At 39.6% G+C, this 21,351-nt stretch overlaps 5 protein-coding genes across 7 annotated transcripts; 4 read left to right on the forward strand and 1 right to left on the reverse strand.

The window, feature by feature from the left end:
- Nucleotides 1-450: 450 nt before the first annotated feature.
- Nucleotides 451-3,632, forward strand: RB195_026052 (uncharacterized protein; the record flags this gene model as incomplete). Of its 2 annotated transcripts, XM_064214432.1 has the most annotated exons (15): nt 451-573; nt 630-763; nt 1,051-1,144; nt 1,279-1,359; nt 1,561-1,681; nt 1,738-1,839; nt 1,902-2,035; nt 2,492-2,567; nt 2,641-2,800; nt 2,858-2,987; nt 3,047-3,192; nt 3,262-3,346; nt 3,400-3,420; nt 3,477-3,549; nt 3,619-3,632. In XM_064214432.1, the coding sequence occupies 15 exons, from the start codon at nt 451-453 to the stop codon at nt 3,630-3,632; spliced, it is 1,494 nt and encodes a 497-aa protein (XP_064070312.1). The 2 variants fall into 2 exon arrangements, with proteins under 2 accessions (XP_064070312.1, XP_064070313.1); XM_064214431.1 differs by lacking the exons at nt 3,400-3,420; nt 3,477-3,549; nt 3,619-3,632 and having other exon boundaries at nt 3,262-3,391.
- A 2,061-nt stretch (nt 3,633-5,693) lies between these two features.
- RB195_026053 (uncharacterized protein) lies at nt 5,694-7,351 on the forward strand (the record flags this gene model as incomplete). The annotated part of the gene is made up of 3 exons (XM_064214433.1): nt 5,694-5,764; nt 7,072-7,130; nt 7,230-7,351. 3 exons carry the CDS (start codon nt 5,694-5,696, stop codon nt 7,349-7,351), a joined length of 252 nt encoding a protein of 83 aa, XP_064070314.1.
- A 436-nt stretch (nt 7,352-7,787) lies between these two features.
- RB195_026054 (uncharacterized protein) lies at nt 7,788-8,294 on the forward strand (the record flags this gene model as incomplete). 2 transcript variants are annotated; one of them, XM_013445441.1, is made up of 1 exon in its annotated part: nt 7,788-8,294. In XM_013445441.1, the coding sequence occupies one exon, from the start codon at nt 7,788-7,790 to the stop codon at nt 8,292-8,294; it is 507 nt and encodes a 168-aa protein (XP_013300895.1). The 2 variants fall into 2 exon arrangements, with proteins under 2 accessions (XP_013300895.1, XP_064070315.1); XM_064214434.1 differs by having other exon boundaries at nt 7,812-8,294.
- An 810-nt stretch (nt 8,295-9,104) lies between these two features.
- RB195_026055 (uncharacterized protein) lies at nt 9,105-11,669 on the forward strand (the record flags this gene model as incomplete). Its single annotated transcript, XM_013445442.2, has 13 exons — nt 9,105-9,218; nt 9,292-9,414; nt 9,481-9,654; nt 9,730-9,851; nt 10,077-10,203; nt 10,264-10,332; nt 10,410-10,508; nt 10,572-10,642; nt 10,705-10,846; nt 10,951-11,041; nt 11,224-11,341; nt 11,410-11,509; nt 11,565-11,669. 13 exons carry the CDS (start codon nt 9,105-9,107, stop codon nt 11,667-11,669), a joined length of 1,455 nt encoding a protein of 484 aa, XP_013300896.2.
- Nucleotides 11,670-14,597: 2,928 nt separating this feature from the next.
- Nucleotides 14,598-19,572, reverse strand: RB195_026056 (uncharacterized protein; the record flags this gene model as incomplete). Its single annotated transcript, XM_064214435.1, has 12 exons — nt 14,598-14,723; nt 14,788-14,889; nt 15,019-15,146; nt 15,212-15,344; nt 15,409-15,504; nt 15,557-15,712; nt 15,769-15,905; nt 15,964-16,167; nt 16,222-16,348; nt 16,412-16,521; nt 17,309-17,462; nt 19,459-19,572. 12 exons carry the CDS (start codon nt 19,570-19,572, stop codon nt 14,598-14,600), a joined length of 1,587 nt encoding a protein of 528 aa, XP_064070316.1.
- Nucleotides 19,573-21,351: the final 1,779 nt, after the last annotated feature.

The raw sequence follows: 21,351 nt of genomic DNA on the forward strand, positions 1-21,351 counted from the left end.
GAAAGGTCCGGTCTTGTTTAGTGTCATCGCATATTCATACTGATGAAATCGCTTTATTTTAGAGGTGTTTTTTTCGAAAAAAAAGTACTAGTTGTATTTTATTTTCCTACCTTCTGGTTTTTCTTTTTCGGAATCCTTATTATTCTTTACTTCTTTATTTGTATTTTAGTTCTGTGTGTAGCACATTTGTTTTTGTCTAACACTGTTTTCGATCTCCATGTAAATCTACTACTAGTTCCAGTGGTGATATCGCCTGGTTGCTTTTTCCTAAGTAATTCATTCTTTTGGCTTCTTTTTTGTGAAAGTGTATGACGGGAAAAAAAAATAAATTTTGTTGCTGTTATTGTACGATTGTTGTTTCTAAGGCTGTGTTCTCAGTTGATCTATCGTCTTTATCCAACTACTCACACGAATTTTTCCTAATGAAGTTCTTTTACGGTCTGCTGCACCATGATTGGCAGTAAGGTTGCTGGGCTATGCTGCCGAGTGGCCGGTGCTTCTCAAGCACTTCTGGCTCAAAGGAGCTCGCATACTATCTGGTATCCCGATGCGAAATTTGAGAGGCAGTTCAAGGTGGAGAACTGTGTTTTTAATTCTCCGTTTCTCTAAATTGTCCTGTTTTCGTTCAGAGTTGTGGAGGGATGGGGAAGTTGTGGATGAGTGAAAAGTACGACGACTATGACAAAGCGATTGGTCTGGATAAGCTGGAGAAATTAACTTATGAACAACCAGTTTTCTCAGATTCTTACGAAGGAAAACACCGGTTAGTTCCATTTTCGATCTCTTCCATTTTATTTACTTGTTTATTTGCTTGCTATTGGTTTTCTTTTCTAATTAATTCTTCCTTCACACACGTTTTGAATGAAGTCACTCAATTCTTCGACTTCATATCGATGTAGTTTCTTTCTCCAAGAAAAAACTTCTGGATTATATTGCTTGATTGTCTAGTTGCTGAAAAATGAAAAAAAAACAGAGCTTTTGCGCAACAAAAATGTTTGCAATGCCCTTAAAACTGTAATACTTCATTTTCGTTAGAAATTTCATCTTCAGTGAAAAACAGTTGGAGAACATGATCCTGAACTTTGGTCCACAACATCCTGCTGCCCATGGTGTGCTTCGACTTGTGTTAAAGTTGGAAGGAGAAGTGATTCCTTTTGTTATTATGCGTCTTTAAGTCCTACTTATTTCTATGTTAGAACTTAACGTCGCTGATGCTGATATTTGAAGTGAGAGATCAGAGATGCAAAAAGTAAGAAATTGATCGGTTACATTGTTCAGGTAATCATCAAAGCAATTCCTCATATTGGTTTACTACATCGTGCCACGGAAAAGCTGATCGAGCATAAGACATACACGCAGGTTAGTTTTGAATAACCGCCTTTTTATGCAATCTACTGCACTTCTTCTTAATCTTATAATATTGTGTTTTGTTTACGTATTGTGAATGTATATTGTCTTTAATAGTGTATATGTAATCCCTTTATAAACAATATTATTACAGTTTTCTACCATCTTTCTACTTTGATTCTGGAACTGTTTTTTGCACTAATCTTTTACCAGGCACTCCCATATTTTGATCGCCTCGACTATGTCTCCATGATGTGCAATGAGCAAGGTTTCGCACTTGCTGTTGAGAAATTGCTGGGTATCGATATTCCACCGCGAGCAAAGTATATTCGAAGTAAGTTGGTGCTAGCAAACGCACACACGCCGTCGCTTATATTTTTTTATTTGTAGCTTTGTTCGCCGAGCTCACAAGAATTCAGAATCATATTATGGGTATCACAACGCACGCTCTTGATATTGGTGCGATGACACCGTTCTTCTGGATGTTTGAGGGTGAGGGAATGCTGATAGGAGTTGGGTTTGTATACTTGGCAAATACATCTAGAATAATTTAGAAAGAGAGAAAATGTTTGAGTTCTCTGAACGAGTGTCTGGTGCACGAATGCATGTGAACTATGTACGACCTGGAGGTGTTGCTTGGGATTTGCCACTTGGGCTGATGGACGATATCTATGATTGGGCCATAAAAGTATGTTTTTTTGTAGAAAATGAGGGCCGTAACAGTACGTGTGTCGTGGAAAGATGAAAGTAAACCATCGAAATATTATACTAAAATTGAATAGTTTGAATCCTTGCATATACATCCAACCATATTTGAATGAACGCAGTAGATATAATGGATTTACACATTTAACAGAGACAAGAAAAATATTAGTGAGGAAATATGTTTGCCTGGTTGTTAGCTGACGTTGTGGGTGGTCATTCATTTTGGTTGGTTTTTTTAGGGGAGTTTGTACTGAATTGTTCCACATTATCTTTGGTGCACTAGAGAACATTAGGAACCTATAGTAATGCTCAGCTAATGTAGAATATTTCGTAATGATTTCGAAGTTTTCAATACGCTAGATGAGTTGAAAACTAATTAGGCCGTTATTGTCATCCCTTTTTTCACGTTCTTTTCAGAAAAGAAGGTTGACAATTTCAGTTCCCCGAAAGAATAGATGAACTGGAGGATATGCTAACTGAAAATAGAATTTGGAAAGCAAGAACAGTGGATATTGGTTAGTTTTATTTTTTTTTCCCCTTTGTCCTTTTTTTCTCTGTTTCTATCAATTCGATGTTGATTTTGTTCAGGTCTTGTTTCTGCATCTGATGCATTGAATTGGGGCTTCAGTGGTGTGATGGTACGAGGATCAGGAATCAAACAGGACGTACGTAAAACGCAACCCTATGAAGTGTATGATCAGCTTGAGTTTGATGTGCCAATCGGGACCAAAGGAGATTGTTATGACAGGTAAAATTGTAACTTTACTTTAGTCAGGTTACTATTACCAACAGATGCGTATGTAAGATACCTCTGCCGCATCGAGGAAATGCGGCAATCATTGCGCATTGTCCATCAATGTCTTAACAAGATGCCTGCTGGTGAGATTAAAGTTGATGATCACAAAGTTGTTCCACCAAAGCGAGCCGAAATGAAGGTAAATCTTAACGTTCATCTTGTTTTTTTTTTTGTTGTATAAAGTAGTGTTATTCCTAGGACTCAATGGAATCACTTATACATCATTTCAAATTCTTCACGGAAGGCTATCAAGTTCCACCCGGAGCCACATACGTTCCTATTGAGGCCCCAAAGGGCGAGTTTGGTGTGTATCTTGTTGCTGATGGAACCAGCAAGCCCTACAGGTACCGAAAAATACGCATACGAAGATATGTTACTACAGTGAGACTTAAAAAATGCATTTAATTCTATAGGTGTTATATTCGCGCTCCTGGATTCCCCCACTTGGCCGCCATCCACGATATTTGCTACATGTCATTGATTGCCGATGTTGTCGCTGTAATCGGAACTCTGGATATTGTGTTCGGCGAAGTCGATCGATAGGAGTTTAGTTTAATTCTGGCACTTTCCATGTAATGTATCGGTTGTTTTGTAGTCATTAGCATAGAATTTATTTTAGTATTTGCAGAGTTGTGCTGTGTCGGTTCTTGTTCAGAGTATTCTTTTCGAGATTGGTTATCGAAATGAAAGTGCACGTACAAGTATTGTTACCTTCTTTAACTTAAACATTCACATAATTATTGTTATTAGTTATTGAAGGCTTTCTTAAGATCTAATCTCGTAAGACCAGTCGGTTAACTTCTGATTGATTTTGCCGATTCTGGATATTGAAGTGGATCAGACGAGAATGAAGCCCTCGGAACGAGGTGGAGAAGGCAAAGCTTTTTCTCGTACCTATTTCACTATATAATCTTTGTTTTAGCAAACTGAAAAGCTTAGAAGTTTAGATAATTTCTTTTGGCACTGCTTGAATAATATTGTATTTTCTTCATAAACATGTTTTCCACCTGCAAAGCAAAGAACATACTTTGTAGATTGTAATGATCTTTGTGGGTAATTGACATGAGAGAGGAAAAATGTTTTTGCACGCACAAAGCAAAAATATACATATTGATCTCCGTCATTATAAAAATGAATTGCAATGATGAATTTCTGTAAAAAAAAACTTAAGCTACGAGCACTACTGCCTATTAATCGTATAAAACCGAAATATCTGTTGTAATAAGACAATAGCGTAGTTACACCTTAAGTAAGTCAATGATTTATCATCCCTAACCTCTAATGTTTGACGGCCCATGGTTAAATTGTTTGTGTTTTGGCAGCAAAGTACATATCATGTTTCATTTCTATCAATTTGAATCATAGAGGGCAGTGAAGATCCCGTGTGTACAGCAGAACACACCCCAACCTTTCTGTATTGATCAAACAACATTAAAAATCAATAGATTGGTCGCTTCTATGGGAATACAATGTGGAGTACAAATGAATACACGGATACACATCTTCACTTGGTAAAACGCAACCGTCTGAACATCAAACCAAATACCAAAAGAAACATGACTTACAATCAAATAACATATAAAACGTTCTTAAATAGGTCTCTTCATACACAATAAATTAAGGAGAGGGAGCAATTTAAAACTATAGATAGATAAATAGCTGTAAATGAAGTGAGGCTTAGATAATTAACTTTCAGGCTATATAATCAGTAAAACTCTCCATCAATATCTTTTCCACCCTCTAAAATTTCATAAAAGAACATTTCTTATTCGTATGAAACGAGCAACTACTGAAAAAGTTTCGCGCATCATAGAAGTACAATGAAATGTATGACATATAAATACAAAGCATATCTCTATCACATTTTGACCGGCACATTTTCTTAAATAGCCTTCATTCCGGCGGATATAGAAGATGAGGATTTTACGCGAATAAATATTATCAACCATCTACCATCCCATCTTCACGTACCGAATGATTTCGAAAATAGCTAAACAGCAATTCTTTTTTGAAGCGAAATTCGTTTCACTATTACCATATGTTGCCAACTCACCTGACCCGCAAACCACAAAAACAAAAAGACCAATTAGCCATGGAGCGGCTGGATACTTGTCTTCCTGGGGCTTCTGAATTCATACAGCTGATTAAATACGAGTAGAGAAAGAAGATGAGTATGTGAATGCAGTCAAAAGCCATTTTACATAGTTTCTCCAGTACACATTTGGAAATAGAAGACCTTAAAGGAATAGAAAGAACAAGTGAGATCGGAATCCTACGAATGCAACGCAAATCCGACTTTTCTGTCGGTGGATGATACAAAACTGGTAACATGTTGAAAAATGACCCGAATGAGCAACATCTCTTTAGTTTATGGAAAAGTGTTCTTGAGACCATACTATAATGCAATGGATACGAGCGGCTGACCATATGTGGAGCGAACAGAACACAAAAATACAGAAAGTAAATGATGTTCATCCACATTTCCGCAACTTTTTGAACTGTACTTAATATAATACCCTCTAAAGACAACCAGCGTCAATGATCGACAGTACCATGTGATGATGGAGATTTCGGCAGGGAACTTACAAGGGACTTGGCGACGTTTCCACGGTTGTTAACGTTCTTACTGAATTGTGTATTAGCAACGTTCATACGCTGCTTAGGGGCCATGTTTTTCTGAAATGAACACAACGCTACTACATCACAAATCAACGAAGTATTTGGGAGAAAAATAAAACTTGAGGAACAACAAGTAGAAGTGACTTGAACAAAATTGAAAAATAAGTACTGAACATGAGAAATCTACAAGTGAACTAATAAAAATAATTGATACGGATGGCGACCGATGGGTCGCGTAGCATTGATCACAGGCACATCGATGTACGATAAAGTGGGCGTCGACAAGGATGTAATACGGTATTGAGGAGAGGGACGCTCGATGTGGCGTGTTCAACCGGACTACGTGGTCTCGACAGGAGCGGATGGCTGTCGTCCGCGGAAGTAAGGACGAGTTTCCGCGAAGAAGTTCGAATTTTTCCATGAATTCTCTTTGTAATTGGAACAACCTGTACGTTTATGTTGAACCATAGTTACTTTTCATTTCTAACATCTTTCTTAGCAATATGTTTCTGTAGTTGGTAGTTAGGTTGGTCCTCTGCGACCAGGCCAATCCTTGCTTTGGTGGTCCTACTAGGAGTGTTCTAGAACGTGCTTGAGGTGTCCATGTGACTGGAAATGCTACTTTTTTATTGCGACGAGAAGGCTTTCAGAGACTCGTCGGGGAGTGAGTTAGTTTCGGTCTGTCGGCTATCTCTAGTAATTCGTACTTCACTCAAGATGCCCCTTCTTTCCCTTTGGAAAGTAGTGGATTTACTCATTAGAGGCATCACCCCACGAATCTGACGTGATATGGATTTCCGATGGTCAAAGACTATACAGGATCGTAGGTTGCAGAAATTCTTCCCGTTCATTTCTTAAATGAAAATCCCTTTCATTTCTTCCTAATCGCCGTAAAAACGACCCGGAATATGCTGCTTCGGGAGTTTCGGGGCACTATTTTTCTTACAACGAGTTCTATTGGAGCGCGTCAGCCGTGTGCACGCGCCGAATCTTCCGGGCCGTTTTATACGGCAATTAGGAGGATATGGACGGAATCACCCCTTTCCCCACAATCTACGACCCTGTACAGGCATAACCCACCTGAAACTCGTAGCACCTCAGATTCGTGGGGTTCATGGCGTGCCTTTAAAGTTGCTCCTTTCTGGGGCCAAATATGACCACAAATGTGAAGCAGGTAAGATGAAATGACCGGGTAAAATGTAGTTGGGGGGGAGGGGGGGGGACCCAGTAGCGCCGTTATTTCTCGAGGAAAACAATCAAATCAGTCGGGGCCCTAAGGCCTAAGCATTAGCCTTTGAGGATCAATGATATGTAAAGTAATGTTACTAAGAAAAAAAAAGTAAGTTAGAGCGTCGGTAAATAAGGGCGCCACTGAGTACCCCCCCAACTACATTTTCCCGCGTTTCCCATATTGTCTGTGATAGTTGATTTACATGCGTACTCTTAATCCTCGGGATTTCCTGATTTTAAAAGTTATTGTATTTAAAGAGATATTTAAGGAGCTTGAACTATAAAATTGGTCAATAAGTTCTGGGACCTTTCAAATTTTCCTTCCTAGTCTGTTTGGTAATGTTATGGACATTTTCATAAAGGGATCTATAAAGGGAACTCGCAGACAAGGCCATAAGCATTTCGACTCCGAATACGATGGCAGCTTCTGAAGGTGGGAAATCAGCGGTTCCCCTGAGGTCCCGACTGTAGATTCTTTGCTTGCACCGTCTCGGCAAACATGTGGGCCGATAACGGACGAAAAATCATTTAGGTACTGGGTTGGGGCACGATTTCCAGACAACGCTCATCCACACGTTGCAAAGTCGATGGGACAGAAAACCCACGATCTCGTTTGGACGACGTTCTCCCGCTCCCGGTGTTCCTCTCGTATAACTCCCGGTAACTAAACCTCCTATTGATCGAGCGTTTTATGAATTAAGAGTAGTTCAGAGTGACGGCAGCCACCCAGATAGGACTCCAAATTTCTTTACGACTGGAGATCTTCTGAGATATAGAGAAAAAGCAACGGTGCTTACATTGCTAAATAGGGTTGCAAACTAATAATATATAAATGTCTTTCTTTTTTTCTCACAAGGTATCCAAGAACATATTGGCCAACCTGCTATTTTTAGTTAGCTTTTATACAAACTCAAAAACAAGAAAGCGTTTTGTATACTTCTTTTTTTGCACAAATTAAATCATCTGTGGAGATAAGTTTTCATTGTATAGCCTTTCAGTCGGCAGTGTTTACATATCTTTGATTCATTTCCTCGCATTCTCGGAATCTTTCGGTACTATTTACGGACTCACATCTTTCTTCTCCTTTAGAATGTCTCCAAAGGAAGACCAGGTAATGGAGATGGAAGTGTTGCAGTCGATTTATGAGTCTGACGACAATTTCAAAGTGATGAGCGACACCCGAATCCAGTACAAGTTTGGTGCCGATACCTCGAAAAGCTTTGTTATGGAGATCGAATGGCCTCCGGATTATCCTGAGATATCTCCCAAAATCAACATGGATGTCTTCTATAACAGTCACATTACTGACAATGTTCGACAGGAGATCCGCAATAAAGTGTTGGAGGTGGCGAAAGAGAACGAGGGAATGGCGGTATCGTTCACTTTGATTGACTATGTTTCTACAAATTTCGAGGAATTAACGGCTCACTGGGATTTGCGACCCTCTGCTGAGGAGGTAACAAAGTTGGAGGATCGGCGTAAAGATGAACCAATGACAAAAGCTGCTAAGAGGCGCATGTGGGATAGGAATGAAGGTACTGGGAAGGAGCGCGGATGGGATTGGGTTGACATTCTGAAGCATTTGGCTCAGACCTAGTCTTTGTTAATGTTGTTAGCCAAATTGCACTTTCTTCCTTATTGATTCATTCTTACTATTTTGTCTTCAACGTTTGACTTTCTTGTCACTGTTGTCTGTTGTTGTATCGTTTTACTCCAACTTCTTGTAGTTGTTGTGCACGAGATTTTACAGAATAGCTTGAATAAGTTACTCAAAGTGTTCTTCTCGATACAGAATGGTTTGATATACTCACTTCTTTTCAGATACCTATTCTGTTTTACTCCTTTCAATTTTATGGGTTTGTGTTGTGACTAGTGGCTGAATGATTATTGATTTTAAGGTTTATATTCTTTATTGATTACATGACTGTCATTAAGTTCAATTTAAGCTGTGATAATCCCTTAAACTCGATGACTGTTTGTGATCAAAAGCATCTATTTTGAACACATTTTGAACATGTTTATTGATTCTTTTCAGATTGTTTGCTCAGAAAATAACTTTCAATAAATATTGTTTCTAGTTTTTGTAGACTTATTTGTGTTAAAATCGCCTTGCTATTTTAGCTCTTTCCTCTTTTATTCCTTTTTTTCTGGTAGTGGTGCGCTGTAATTTTTTTGGCACTCAACGTCTTTATCCTGTCTATATTTTAAGAAAAGTCAGTTAAATTCCGTTACGGTATCTCGGCTGTGTCTTTGAAACTTAACATTTATATGTACAACTACCTTTAAAGTGTATTATTTGTACAAGAAAAGTCCTGGTTTTAAAATAACTCAAAATCAAATCCGAAATTATCACTCACTCCGATCTCATTACTGACTTCCTCAGCTGCAGTAAGTGAGCGTATTGCAGATGTTCAGCGCAAAAGTGCTTAGGATAGCAGTGACTGCGAGTGTTCGCCATTTATGCCGACAGTTGAGTGTGGCGGACACAGTTGCCGCCTACGAATGTTGTGCAACCGACCAGGTACTTGTACTTTTCTTTCCTTACTACATATTTCTTATTTTGTGCAACTTCCTGCATAGGATCCTTGTTCTAGAGTAGTTCGTCAGTGTCAAGCGCAAGTTGTTCGGTTGCACCATCTAACAAGCAAAAAGAAGGACTTCGTGAAACTCGAAAGCGAATCAGGAGGTGGAAAAGCCGAAATGCGTTATTGCCTGAGGTATGGTTAGTGCCAAGACGGATTCCTTGATGGATGTAATCTACCATGTATTTATTTTCGTTAAAGAGTGATTCGGAAGTTAGTGATCCTCTTCAAAACGGCGTACAGAAGATTTCCGAAGCAGAATTCATTCAAAAAGTGGAAGAAGAGGAACGAGAATGGACTGAGCGGACTGAAGATTTGATGACAAATCTGACTGCCGTTGCTAATGAAGAAGAGAACCTCGGAGTGATGCCTCCGGTGAGCCGTACTAATATTATGTTAATGTGTTGATCTCATCGTTTAAGAACAATATTTTCGCGTTATTTTTTTCAGTCTAAACGGTTAACTCCAGAAGAGCTGGAGTTAAAACGAAAGACTGGAAAAGTTGTTTTCCGCTCCATTGTGTATAATGAAGGAGAGCTAGATGCCACTGATCTCAATATGCCTCCATCTCAGTGAGCTTTTTCTTTGAGTTTAGTTTATATCATTCTGCACTGTGTACTGTTCTATTAGCAACACTTTTCTTAAATGAGGAAACTATTGACTCATTTATTGAATTGATTGAAGGGTTTAGTAAACATTTGATTTTTTTTCTGGCAATATTAGTTTATTTGCTTGATGTTTGTAGCACATTGTTGTTCGCGAAACAACTTTTTCTTCAATTATTTCTGTCAATTTAGTACAAACCCTCATCCATTCGTACCTTCGAAACATGCTCCCTCTGTATACACTCGAACGCTCGTTCCTTTGGTTAATCATTATCCTCTTTTACAAGCCCTTGTGGATATTGGAGTCAACCTTTTCGAGGTGAAAAAAGTTGTACAACTATACTGTTAGGGCTTTTGATTGGAAACCTATACATTTCAGATTGACCAGACTACTCGTGCGGGAAAGTTTCTGTTACGTTTAGACACACAGAAGGACGTGAAGCCTAAGGTAGCGATTTGCTGATGAAACTTGTTTGTTTGACATGCGGTTATAGTAGGTTTGCAGATTGAAACCTTTTTTTTAAGCTTCAATGGCTCATTTCTCTTGGATTCGAGCCTAGTGATGTTGGCGAATACCTGACACGTAACCCATTCTTTCTGCTTCAAGACTTGAACGATATGCAGGCATGTATCTAGCTACTTTTTTTCAAACATCTGCTAGGAACCAACTTAAAATTATGGTTCTAGGCTCGAGTGAATTATTTGACTTCCATGAAGTTTTCGAACGAAGATGTTTGCAAAATTATCAATGATTTCAGGTGAAGAAGTCTAGCGTTGCTAACAGTTGGTAAAGCTAATTTCAATTAATTGTTAAGTGTAGGTATTGGCTGAACGTGGACGTAAAGACGATGGATTCTCGATTGGGATGGATCCAACAACAGTTCAAGTTGAGCGGTGATGAAGTCCGCGATCTCGTTCGTAAGGAAGCACGTATCCTCATGTTTGGATTGGGTCCTTTGCAGGCGATTTTTCTTTTCCTTTATTTTTGATAGATGTAGCTCTTTTTTAGTTTTCGATTCTTTCTTATTTCATTACCATTCGGTTCTCTCTATAATACATGTTACAGAGGCTCGTAACCTTGTTCAACAAAGAGTTTGAATTTACTCCGAAAGAATTGAAGCAGATGCTTCTATCTGATCCAAGACTTTTCATGATGGGTAAGTTGAAGATTTTTTTCTTTGAAATGAAAATTCACGTCTTGAATATGATCAAGTCGTCGTCATCCCATTCTGAGTGTGGTTCTAATTGAGAATATATGTAAAATGGCTAAAAATCACCATAGGATTGGACCATACGAGGAATATTCAACATTGTTCAAGGGTGAAATAAATCATTACAGATGCGAAATACATCACCGCCAACTATAGCTACGTTCATAGAACAATGCACCTTCCGAATTCCCTTATCGCCAAGCATCCATTTATTCTTCGCTGTTCACATAGCAGTATTCGTAATAGGTATGGTCTTCTACTTTGTAAAATCTATGAACCGTTATTTTGTCGAAATATATACATTTCTTCTCCAGGCATGAATTCTTGAAAAAGCTTGGGAGAGCTGTTTATGAAGGTGGTTTAGTTGAACAAGAAAGTGACGATGTAAACAAGAGGGTGGATGAAGAGATGCAGGTTAGGTTTTTGTGGAATTTTCGCTTCTTTAATTTATAAAACCTGCAACATTCAGGTCGTTGCTATGGAAGTTTTTCTCGATCCTAGCGATGAAGTTTTTGTGAGAAAGGCTGCCAACACCTATTTAGTCATTTACAACAACTTTTTGCGAAACAACTAAGATGATCAAAGCGTGTTTTCTCGGTTTCTCTACATACTTTCACTTAGTTGCCGTAGGATTGTGTTCCTATTCTATGAAAGCTACGAAGTAGGAGACAATAATCGATTTCTGGATGGATTTATGTCGTGGTACTTCTCATGTATATTGAATTCTAGTAATCTTTATTATTTTTAGATTATGAAATACAGTAGGTTATGCATAGGTTTAGGTTCTATCTAGTCCTTCCTGTTTTTCAATTCAATTCTTTTTTTTTTTTTGATGTTGCGTTGGTTTCTACTAGTTGTTGTTAATGTACAGGCTTGTTGTTAGACTTTGTTGAGAAACATTTGTTGGTTTAAGTTTAATTTTGCGGCGAAATCGGATCATTCTTAGAAATCGTGCTCATAATTGTTCTGCATGCCTACCTCTGCTCAACTGGTAACTGAACATGAATGTATTGCAGCGACTGGTCTGATTGAATTAACATTGTTTTTTTGGTTGACAATCATGAACTAGTCAACAACTAGCAACCTAAAAAATCCAGAGTTTCAATAGGGTGAGGTTCGAGCCGCTGAAATTATGCGAACACGTATAAATGTATACATTCATTGACCAATAGACTTGAGAACTCCAGGTATTTTGGAAAAGATGCGAACATGACCGGTGTTCTGATGTTGAGGTGTCACTTTCCGGTTTCGTTGTAGTGATGACGCTAGGGAATGGAAGTCAAAGAAGAGCGCATCCTTAAGGGGAGCATATCACGAAATTGACAATGTTGGCATCTCTCCAAGAAATCTTGGAGCTAGAAATGTAGACTACGAGTATGGGCGTGTTAATGCTCAATCTCTTCTACTCGACCGGAAAAGTGGCGTTTTAAACGGCCTAACTGTGCAATTTTTCCTCCGAGGCACCTTGCAACGCGCCACGCACGTGCAGGCGCTGGTCTCCTCAGCCGCCTGCCTGTTTATTCGTTTTGCATGAATAGACTGCTGAGAGAATCTCGCTGTTTTTCGTCTGCTCTCTTGCAGAAGCGGCGACAAAGCTGGTGCGTAATAAAGTGCCTCGTGGGAAAATTCGAACTTGAAGGCCGTTTTGCACGCCGTTTTTTCAGGACAATAAAGGGGAATAGAGTGCGTCTGTTCTCTTAAACTACACCCATAATCCTATCCTTTCGTGGAGAGATTCCAACACCATCAACTTCTTCGCATGCTGTTAATAATTATGATTTCTGATAGGAATTGCGGACTACTTAGTTAGCGATACCGATTTGATGTCTAAATTACAAGTACTATTGGTTGTTCCGTATTTTCTTCAGATGGGATTCAGCATGGCTCCTTTACCGTATTCCTTTTAGGACCAATTCTGTCGATAGTAGAACATGTGCGACTCTGAATTCCCGCGTGCTTGAGAAAAAAAAATTGCATCTAGTGTTGTTTGATATATAAACAAAGGCTTGGAATGTCTGTTTAAAGGTATCACCCCACGAATCTGAGGTGGTACGGATTTCAGGTGGAGTATTCGTAAACGGGATAGTAGATTATGGAGAGAGGGGTGATTCCGTCCACTTCTTCCAAATCGCCGTAAAAAACGGCCCCGAAGATGCGGCTCGTGCGCAAGGCTGGCGCGCTCCATTCGAACTCCTTTGTAGAAAACAGCGCGCCGGAACGCCCGAAGCCGTATCTTCCGGGCCGTTTTTTACAGCAATGAGGAAGAAATGGACGGGATCACCCCTCTCTCCACAATCTACGATAACGTGCACGAACACTCCACCGGAAATCCGTACCACACCAGATTCGTGAGGTGATGTCTTTAATGTTGCAGTGTTGCGCACGGACGTCAACAATAGTGCTGTTGCGGCGCTGCACGCAACTATCAACAAGAGTTGCCGTGGTGTTGCCCGCAACACTGCAACAGCCCGCGTTCTGTTGCCCACGGACGCCAACGTCGAGTTGATGTTGCCGTGGTGTTGCACAAAGACACCAACAACGGGAGGTCCCGCGCACAGACATCACAACCAATCAGTGCTGTTGCGGTGCTGCACACAGCCATCAGCGACGGATTGGTGATGCTGTGGTGTTGCACGTAGACATGAACCGCGAATTGGTGTTGCCCCGTGTTGCGCAACGGCATCAACATTCAACGTTGTGGTGTTGCGCATGGACACCCACGTCGAGTTGAAGTTGCCGCAGTGTTGCAGACCGCCCTCGACAATGAATTAAAGCCACTAAAAGGATCACCCCACGATCCGTACCACCTGCGATTCGTTGGATGATGCCTTTAACAAACCAGTTTTCTGGAATAATGGAATACAAGCTTCTCTAATCACGTCCTTGTCGATGATCATATAGATTTACGTCACCAGTCATGGTGCAGTTGGGGCCGACACTTGTAAGGATAGCGGAGGAACAAGTTTGGTAGGGCCATACTTGAAGGAAGAAGGTATCAAAATACAAGCTTGTGTTGCTACACATGATGGATCGCGGTCACATATGGAATGGATTTTGAAGACGTGCGCACTAATCCACTTCTGTGCGGGACCTACATGGGACACGAAAATGAACTTTTTTCGTAACGTTTCTCTCTGGTGACATTTAAGATGTTGATGATTAAAATTTCATTAAACAAGAAAACTCTGAATAAACATATCTCTAATGACACCGCAACATAGGAAGTCTTCTGGAATGATGAACGAGGTACACGACACTAAACAAACATCGCTACCTATGAACCTAACTAAAAAAACTAGAATACAATGATGAAAACTTAAGATTTACTTGTAAAGGTATGTATAAGGCAAATAACGACAAGTCTGAGTACCGATAATTGGCTGTGAGGTGAAATGATTGCGATTAACAAGTAAGCGATCAATGCGTACCCATCTCATAGATACCAACAAAATTCAACTTTGAAAAAAAAAAAGATTACAAATTTGGTCAGTATGCCAGATCTCTATACATCAGGAGCGATTAAAGCGTTTTCGACCAGATTCTTATTGACTAAATGTTCTTGTTCCGGTAATTTAGTGTCTTTCAATTCCGTCTCACCGGATCGACACCGCGATCTCTTACATGTGCTCTGTAGTGGAAATATTTACAATTTCTAACCAACGTTTCTCAGCAAACGATTAAACCTCCGATACCTTGATGAAGTAAGAAAAATAGAAGATGAATCCAGTGAATACGAACATACATGAAACTGTTATCAAAACACCGAAACAGCTCGTCTCCGGAAAAGCAATTACCTGAAAAAGACCACCCTCTAACGATGAGGAAGCTAAATGGTAAAACTTCAGTTAGCTCAATGGAAAGAATGGGACACAATTTTGCGAAGTTTTCTTCTGGTTCTTTTTCTCTTCCACTTCGTCACTCACCATTAGATCCTTTAGAACAGAAAACAGTTCGCATATACTCGTCTGCACTCCGAAGACAGAATACCGCTCTCTTTCCGGAATAGTCTCCTGCATAATTTGGGTGATAGACGGATCAGCGATCCATAGTCCTGGAAAAAAATGAAGTACTGAGGTATTGGTCTGATTACTGAGGTATTGAGTGATATGGACTTACCATAACGAGCTAATGTTATACCGAGGAAGAAAACTATAATTGATGGGCTGAGTTCGGAGAAGGGTAGAGCAGGCGTCGGATCGGTAGCGTTCAAGCCACCTACGACAGTGGATCGTACTCCGTCAACCCACTTCTGAAAATAACTCCTATCAGGTATGGCCATGAGAAAAAATAAGTATAAGGAATACCATACTTACCAGTGTGGTAAGCGTTGAGAAGTAACCTGTGGCATTGAAAGGACTTCCAGGTAATGAAATTGAAATGGTGCAAAGGTTCAGAAAAATGTTTTGGAGCTAAAATAAAGGTGGAATTTACTTGGTAATATATATTAAATTTTTTTCTCACCATCAATCCAATTAGGCCTGTCCAAAGAAGACCAAGCGAACGCTCCAATGCGGTATAGGAGAGAGCTCCAAGCAGCCCAAGTAGAGATCCGATCGAACGGAAAAGCCCAAGCGTAGATGCCGACATACCTTGGGAAGCTCCATAGGAAAGAGCTAACTGCAAATCAGAGACATCTCCCGGATTAATATGTCACAATTATGAGAATTTCATACGTTATCAAATCCAAGTACAGTCATGTACAGAAGAGCTAGTCCAAAAGCAGCTCGGAAGGCACTCTGCCGGAAGTACGCGGAATACGCAGCAACAGGTGATGGAGTTCCGTCAACGCATGAGTCCTTACTTCTTGAGTCTATGCTTATTTATTCTATTCCGTTCAGTTCAACAAAATCGGCATAAAACTCACTAACCATTTCGAGTTCTATGAGCGAGAGCCGGTATTCGCCGGTAGATCCACAGCAACAAAAAAGCTTCAATACTCCAGGACACGATATTCCAAACAATGATAACGATACAACACCAGGCACGAGTCATCGAGTCAAGCATAACTCCAGCTATGAGCGGAGTAAGCAACGAGGACGTTTGGTCGATTACCGTCATGGCAGCGTTTTGGGCTGGAAAGCGAGAACTTTCGAGCAAATTTCAGAGGAGTAGTCCTGTAAACGCACTGGATAAACGTGCGCCTCTTGTTTTGGCAATCACAACTACAATCCAGTCCTTAGTGAAGGCGGTTTTCTGAGCTTCAGAAGCTACTCGGGAAATTGATCCGAACATAATTGCGAAAAGTAGATAGAGCTAAAGTAAGGAGCAGAAGAGTGGAATATGAAGGTAAATGAGTTACGATAATGGTGTACTCACTGTTTTGACCCATTGAACTTCAGACCTTTGAGATTCAGACATATTGAGGAAGAATATAAAAGCAGAAAGAGATATGGCCACATTGTTGACGAGAAGTACAGCTTGCATTCCTTAATTATGAATAGACTACTTAAAAAATGAAATGTGGATTTATTTCTCAGGGCGCATCTTTTTTTTGCAGGAGATGATGACAACGCTTGAAGGCATCACTCCACGAATCTGAGGTGGTGCAGATTTCAGGTGGAGTATTCGTATACGGGGATGGGAGACTATGGAGAGGGGAGTGATTCCGTCCATTTCTTGCTAATTGCTGTAAAAAACGGCCCGGAAAATACGGCTTTGAGCTTTCCGGCGCGCTATTCTCTAGATTGAGTCCGATTGGAGCGCGTCAGCCCTATGCACGCGCCGCATCTTCCGGGCCGTTTTTTTTACGGCAATTAGGAAGAGATGGACGGAATCACCCCCCTCTCCATAGTCTCCCATCCCTTATACGAATACTCCACCTGAAATCCGTACCATCTCAGATCCGTGGAGTGATGCCTTTAAGTAATATCTAAACACAACTAAAGTGATGACGATAGAAGATTGTAATTAATTCACAATATTACAAATTACAGCGGTCTAAAATGTGCATACTCCGAGTCGCCCAACAAACTCGTACAATAAAAAAACAACGGTGCTTTCCCAAAAAAATACATGTGGATTTGTTTAGAAGATCTCAACTCGCACAGGTTTCTGAAATATACTATCCAAGCTGGGCGTTCTTTGATCAAATTTTGTGTAATCTTCAAATTTTTACCCATTTGCTCACATTTACTTCCCATATATTAGAAAAGTTTAATACTATCACTGAATGAGATGAAACATTCATCGGACAGGGAAGAAATCAGTTATTACCTTTATTCCTATTGGTTTTGTCCAGAAGTGATCCTAGTACAGGTGTGAGGATCAATTTAGCGAGGGAATCGACCAATTGATGAATAGCAATCCATGTAATTCCTCCGAGTTGATGTAAAAACAGGCCAATTGCAAACATCCATAGTCTATCACCCTAACATTAAAATATATATGTGGATATGCACACAAGACATATCATGAACAGTTACATAGGAATTCGTGAGAAATGCGACCGACGATAAGCAGTTGACGAAAAAAAATCTCGAGCACTCTTTAGATGACTTAATCGGCTCACATCTATGAAAATACCCTGCCCTCTGTTACTGTCTTAGGCTCACCATCTTTACTCCAGAACACGTTACGGCAGCGTGTTATCATTAAAATAATATCATAACAACGGACAAAGGATGAACTCAAAGTTTAGAGTACGCCTATACTTTCTATCACGCTCTGAGGAGAAGATCCAGAGAATGAGTTCAATAATTGTTAACGATAAGCGGCTGAAGATAAAAAGCAAATTTCTTTTCGGTTCCGAACCACATTTGATAGGCAAACGAATGCACATCTGCACATAGTTAAACACGTGCTGCCATGTATTTTGGTCATGATAACAGTTTCTTTTTTTTGAAATTCTTTCTCACATATGAGAATTGGAGATTTAAAATGGCATGAAAGGGACAAAGCTGAAAAATCCAATCTCATAAATAATGCAACTGAAAATTGATTCGAAAGTAAAACTATGGTTCTTAAGAGCATTATATGATTTCCCAGATAGTTAAGAAGAGATGTTTGCATTCCTTAAAAAAGGAATTGTTGGAAGCGCATCAAAATATTGACAAATAACGGTTTTTTCTTCTTTTTTTCAAATACGAAAAAAGAAGAAAAAAACCGCTATTTTTCGCAATCGTTATCTGCAAACTGGACGTTCTTTGACCAAATTTTGTGTAATCTTTGAATTTTTACCCATTTGCTCACATTTACTCCACATATATTAGAAGTCTCATCGTTCAGTCAATCCGATTCTTACACCAGTTTTACATGAGGAATTGAAAAAAACGGAATCAAAAATTTATCAAGAAAATCTAATCTAATAAATAACAGAGCCACGTAAAAAGTTGTCTCTAGGGGAGGATGACTTGACTTTGTTAAAAAAAAACATTAAGTTTTTGGTGATTTTTGCGTGAAACGCGGATGGCGAAAATAGAGTAACAGAATTTATCGCAAACGTATTTTGACGACATATTGAAATAAAAACAAACAGTTAGTGTAGTACGAAAGGAAATCCTTTGTTTCTCATGGTGCCTATATCGGTCGCGGTAAAGTGTGACGTCGTCCTTCACAAAATATACAGGAAAAGTGAGATAAATTTTGTCCTTTCTTTTCACTTCGTAATAATATAAATTTTTTTTAGTGTTCAAAGTGTAAAATAGGAAATATTATGCCTAAAGGAGAGGAAGTGAATAAAAAAGTAAAAAAAAAAAGATTGACTTTGATTTCTAACATAGTATCTCCTGAAGAACTATCACTCTGGTAGGTCCTATGTCCATCGAAGTCTGCAGCTGTGTTAAATGAACAATGTTAAGAAAAAGAAGTATGCATATTAAAACATCTGCTCTTTCCTATGTGACTTTAGCTCTTCTGAGGAATTGGACTCCCACGCAAAATACTTCTAAGATAAAGTGACATTCCATGAAGATAAAATAGGACTTGGGAGGAATAGGAATTGAAGGAAGTTGCACGTTTTCTACAATCATCCGTTCCTCTTGACATCTACTGTAAGAGATAAGTTCGTAAAACGAAAATAATCGTCTTTTAGTTGTTTTTTATTCGTGGACTTTTTGCGATCGTTCTTTGATGATGTACACGATTCTTCAGTAACAGTTAACCAAAAGATGTTGCAAATTTACGAATGTATGACGGCGTTATCGCGTTGTCAACGTTGAACGTTCATAGACCAGCGCAGACAGCAGCGCGATATCGCGTCGACATGAAGGAAACGTCGAAAAATTGAGATCACCAGATCACCAGATGTAAATTGATCAGACTACTCAGATTTGGAGGTAAGCAATACAACAATCCAGAGAAAATCGTGGAACGCTGCCGGACACATTCAGTACCTATTACATCGTTCGGGATAGCGTGACACTCACCAAAGCTGAGATCAGGAAGGCAATATTCAGAGCGGAAGCGGTTTGTAAGAAAGTTCTGTTGTTTTTCGCATAGACGATCATCCGATCTCTACGGTTCAACTGATTTGTGACCATTCTGAAAAAGTCCTTTCATACGTTCGGTTTTCCTAGTAACAATTCTGCTGAAAACGATATAGAAGATAATGACAAGGAATTCTCTGTGTGAGTGTGTGTGTCTGTATATGTGTGTAGTGGTGTGTTTGTGTGTTTAGGACCTTTAAATCCTGAAAAAGTTTCTTTTTAAGTACTTTTTCGCTGGAGGAACAAAATCGGTTGAAAATACACGTATTTCAGGATCAAGGCTAAACATCAGACTGAAAAGGGGCGGAGGATGAATGTCTTGTTTTACTGTTTCCAGTTTTTACTGGAAAACTATCAGTAGTGCAATTTTTCTGGCTATCCATCAATAGAGTACACGTTTCTACGAAACTTGAAACTCGAAACAGAGATCAATGACATTCAGATTATTTTTAATAGATAGTAAATGTCACGTATGAAAAAAAATACGACCGTTAATGAGGTGAAACATATGAATATCTAAGCTTCTGCTCCCTCATCGTAGTGCTTTTTCATCGTTCGTCTTTACATGAGAACTGAAACTCTTTTGAAAGCTCAAGCTCTTTTAACGATTATCCTTAAATCTCTTAGAATCAGATGCAAATCCATCTAGTACTTTACCAATTCATCATATTCAATCAAAAAAGGGTTAACTGTAGTATTTTCCCTTGTGTATATCGATCCCAAGTTGTGTTCAAATCTTTCACATCTTCATTCTACGATCATTAAAAACCCCTTTTTGGTATATGTTGGCTTGATATCTGTAGTTCCCAAAGCTATGAATTTGTCCCTCTCTTAATATTATCACCAGAGGTTGATCTACAGTTTTCCTAAGAACATGACGTTTCCAAAAGTAGGGGTTTGCATTAAACTTGAGTTTAGGAAACGCAGAAATGCACTGTAGTAAGCAATTTAAAGGCATCACCCCACGAATCTGAGGCGGTGCTGATTTCAGGTGGAGTATTCGTATACGGGATGGGAGACTACGGATAGCGGGGTGATTCCGTCCATTTCTTCCTAATTGCCGTAAAAAACGGCCCGGAAGATACGGCTTCAGGCGTTTTGGCGCACTATTTTCTACAGGGAGTTCAACTGGAGCGCGGAAGCCTTGTGCGGCATCGCATCTTCCGGGCCGTTTTTTACGGCAATTAGGAAGAAATGGACGGAATCACCCCCCTCTCCGTAGTCTCCCATCCCGTATACGAATACTCCACCTGAAATCTGCACCACCTCAGATTCGTGGGGTGATGCCTTTAACTCTTGAAATCCAGAAAAGAATCAGTAACGATCACAGGATTAGGGAGGAAACGATTAGAAAGGGGCATATCAGTGGGACATTTACAGTCTTTTCATGATGGAGGTTACATCACAACAAGAAAGAGAAAATTTAGATGTAGGAATTGGATATACCTCTCCGAGACTATGCGTAAGAGAGTTTGTTAGACAAGGAATATTATAAAACGTAAATGTTTTCCTTTAGAGGTTGTGTACGGAAGTGAAGGGTAAACCGATCGATTCCCATGGAGGTTAAGAACATCCAAAAACAGACAAACAAATAAAAAAAGAGGGGAGAAAATTGAAGCACGTGAACCATGTAGCTGGTGAATAGTAGAAGTGAAAATTATCTAAAAAGGACTGTTTGTTCACGTTTTGTAGAGGTGCATTGCTGTTTGGACGTTGAGTTCGCGACTAAACGAGCACGTCAAAACATCAGCGTCTGCGTTGTTTATGTGGTAGTACGAGAATCAAAACACAGGTACCAACTATCAGTAATTGCGAAAAACGCATCGTAGCTCA

Source organism: Necator americanus, chromosome X, assembly GCF_031761385.1.
Source record: "Necator americanus strain Aroian chromosome X, whole genome shotgun sequence".
NCBI lineage: Eukaryota > Metazoa > Nematoda > Chromadorea > Rhabditida > Ancylostomatidae > Necator > Necator americanus.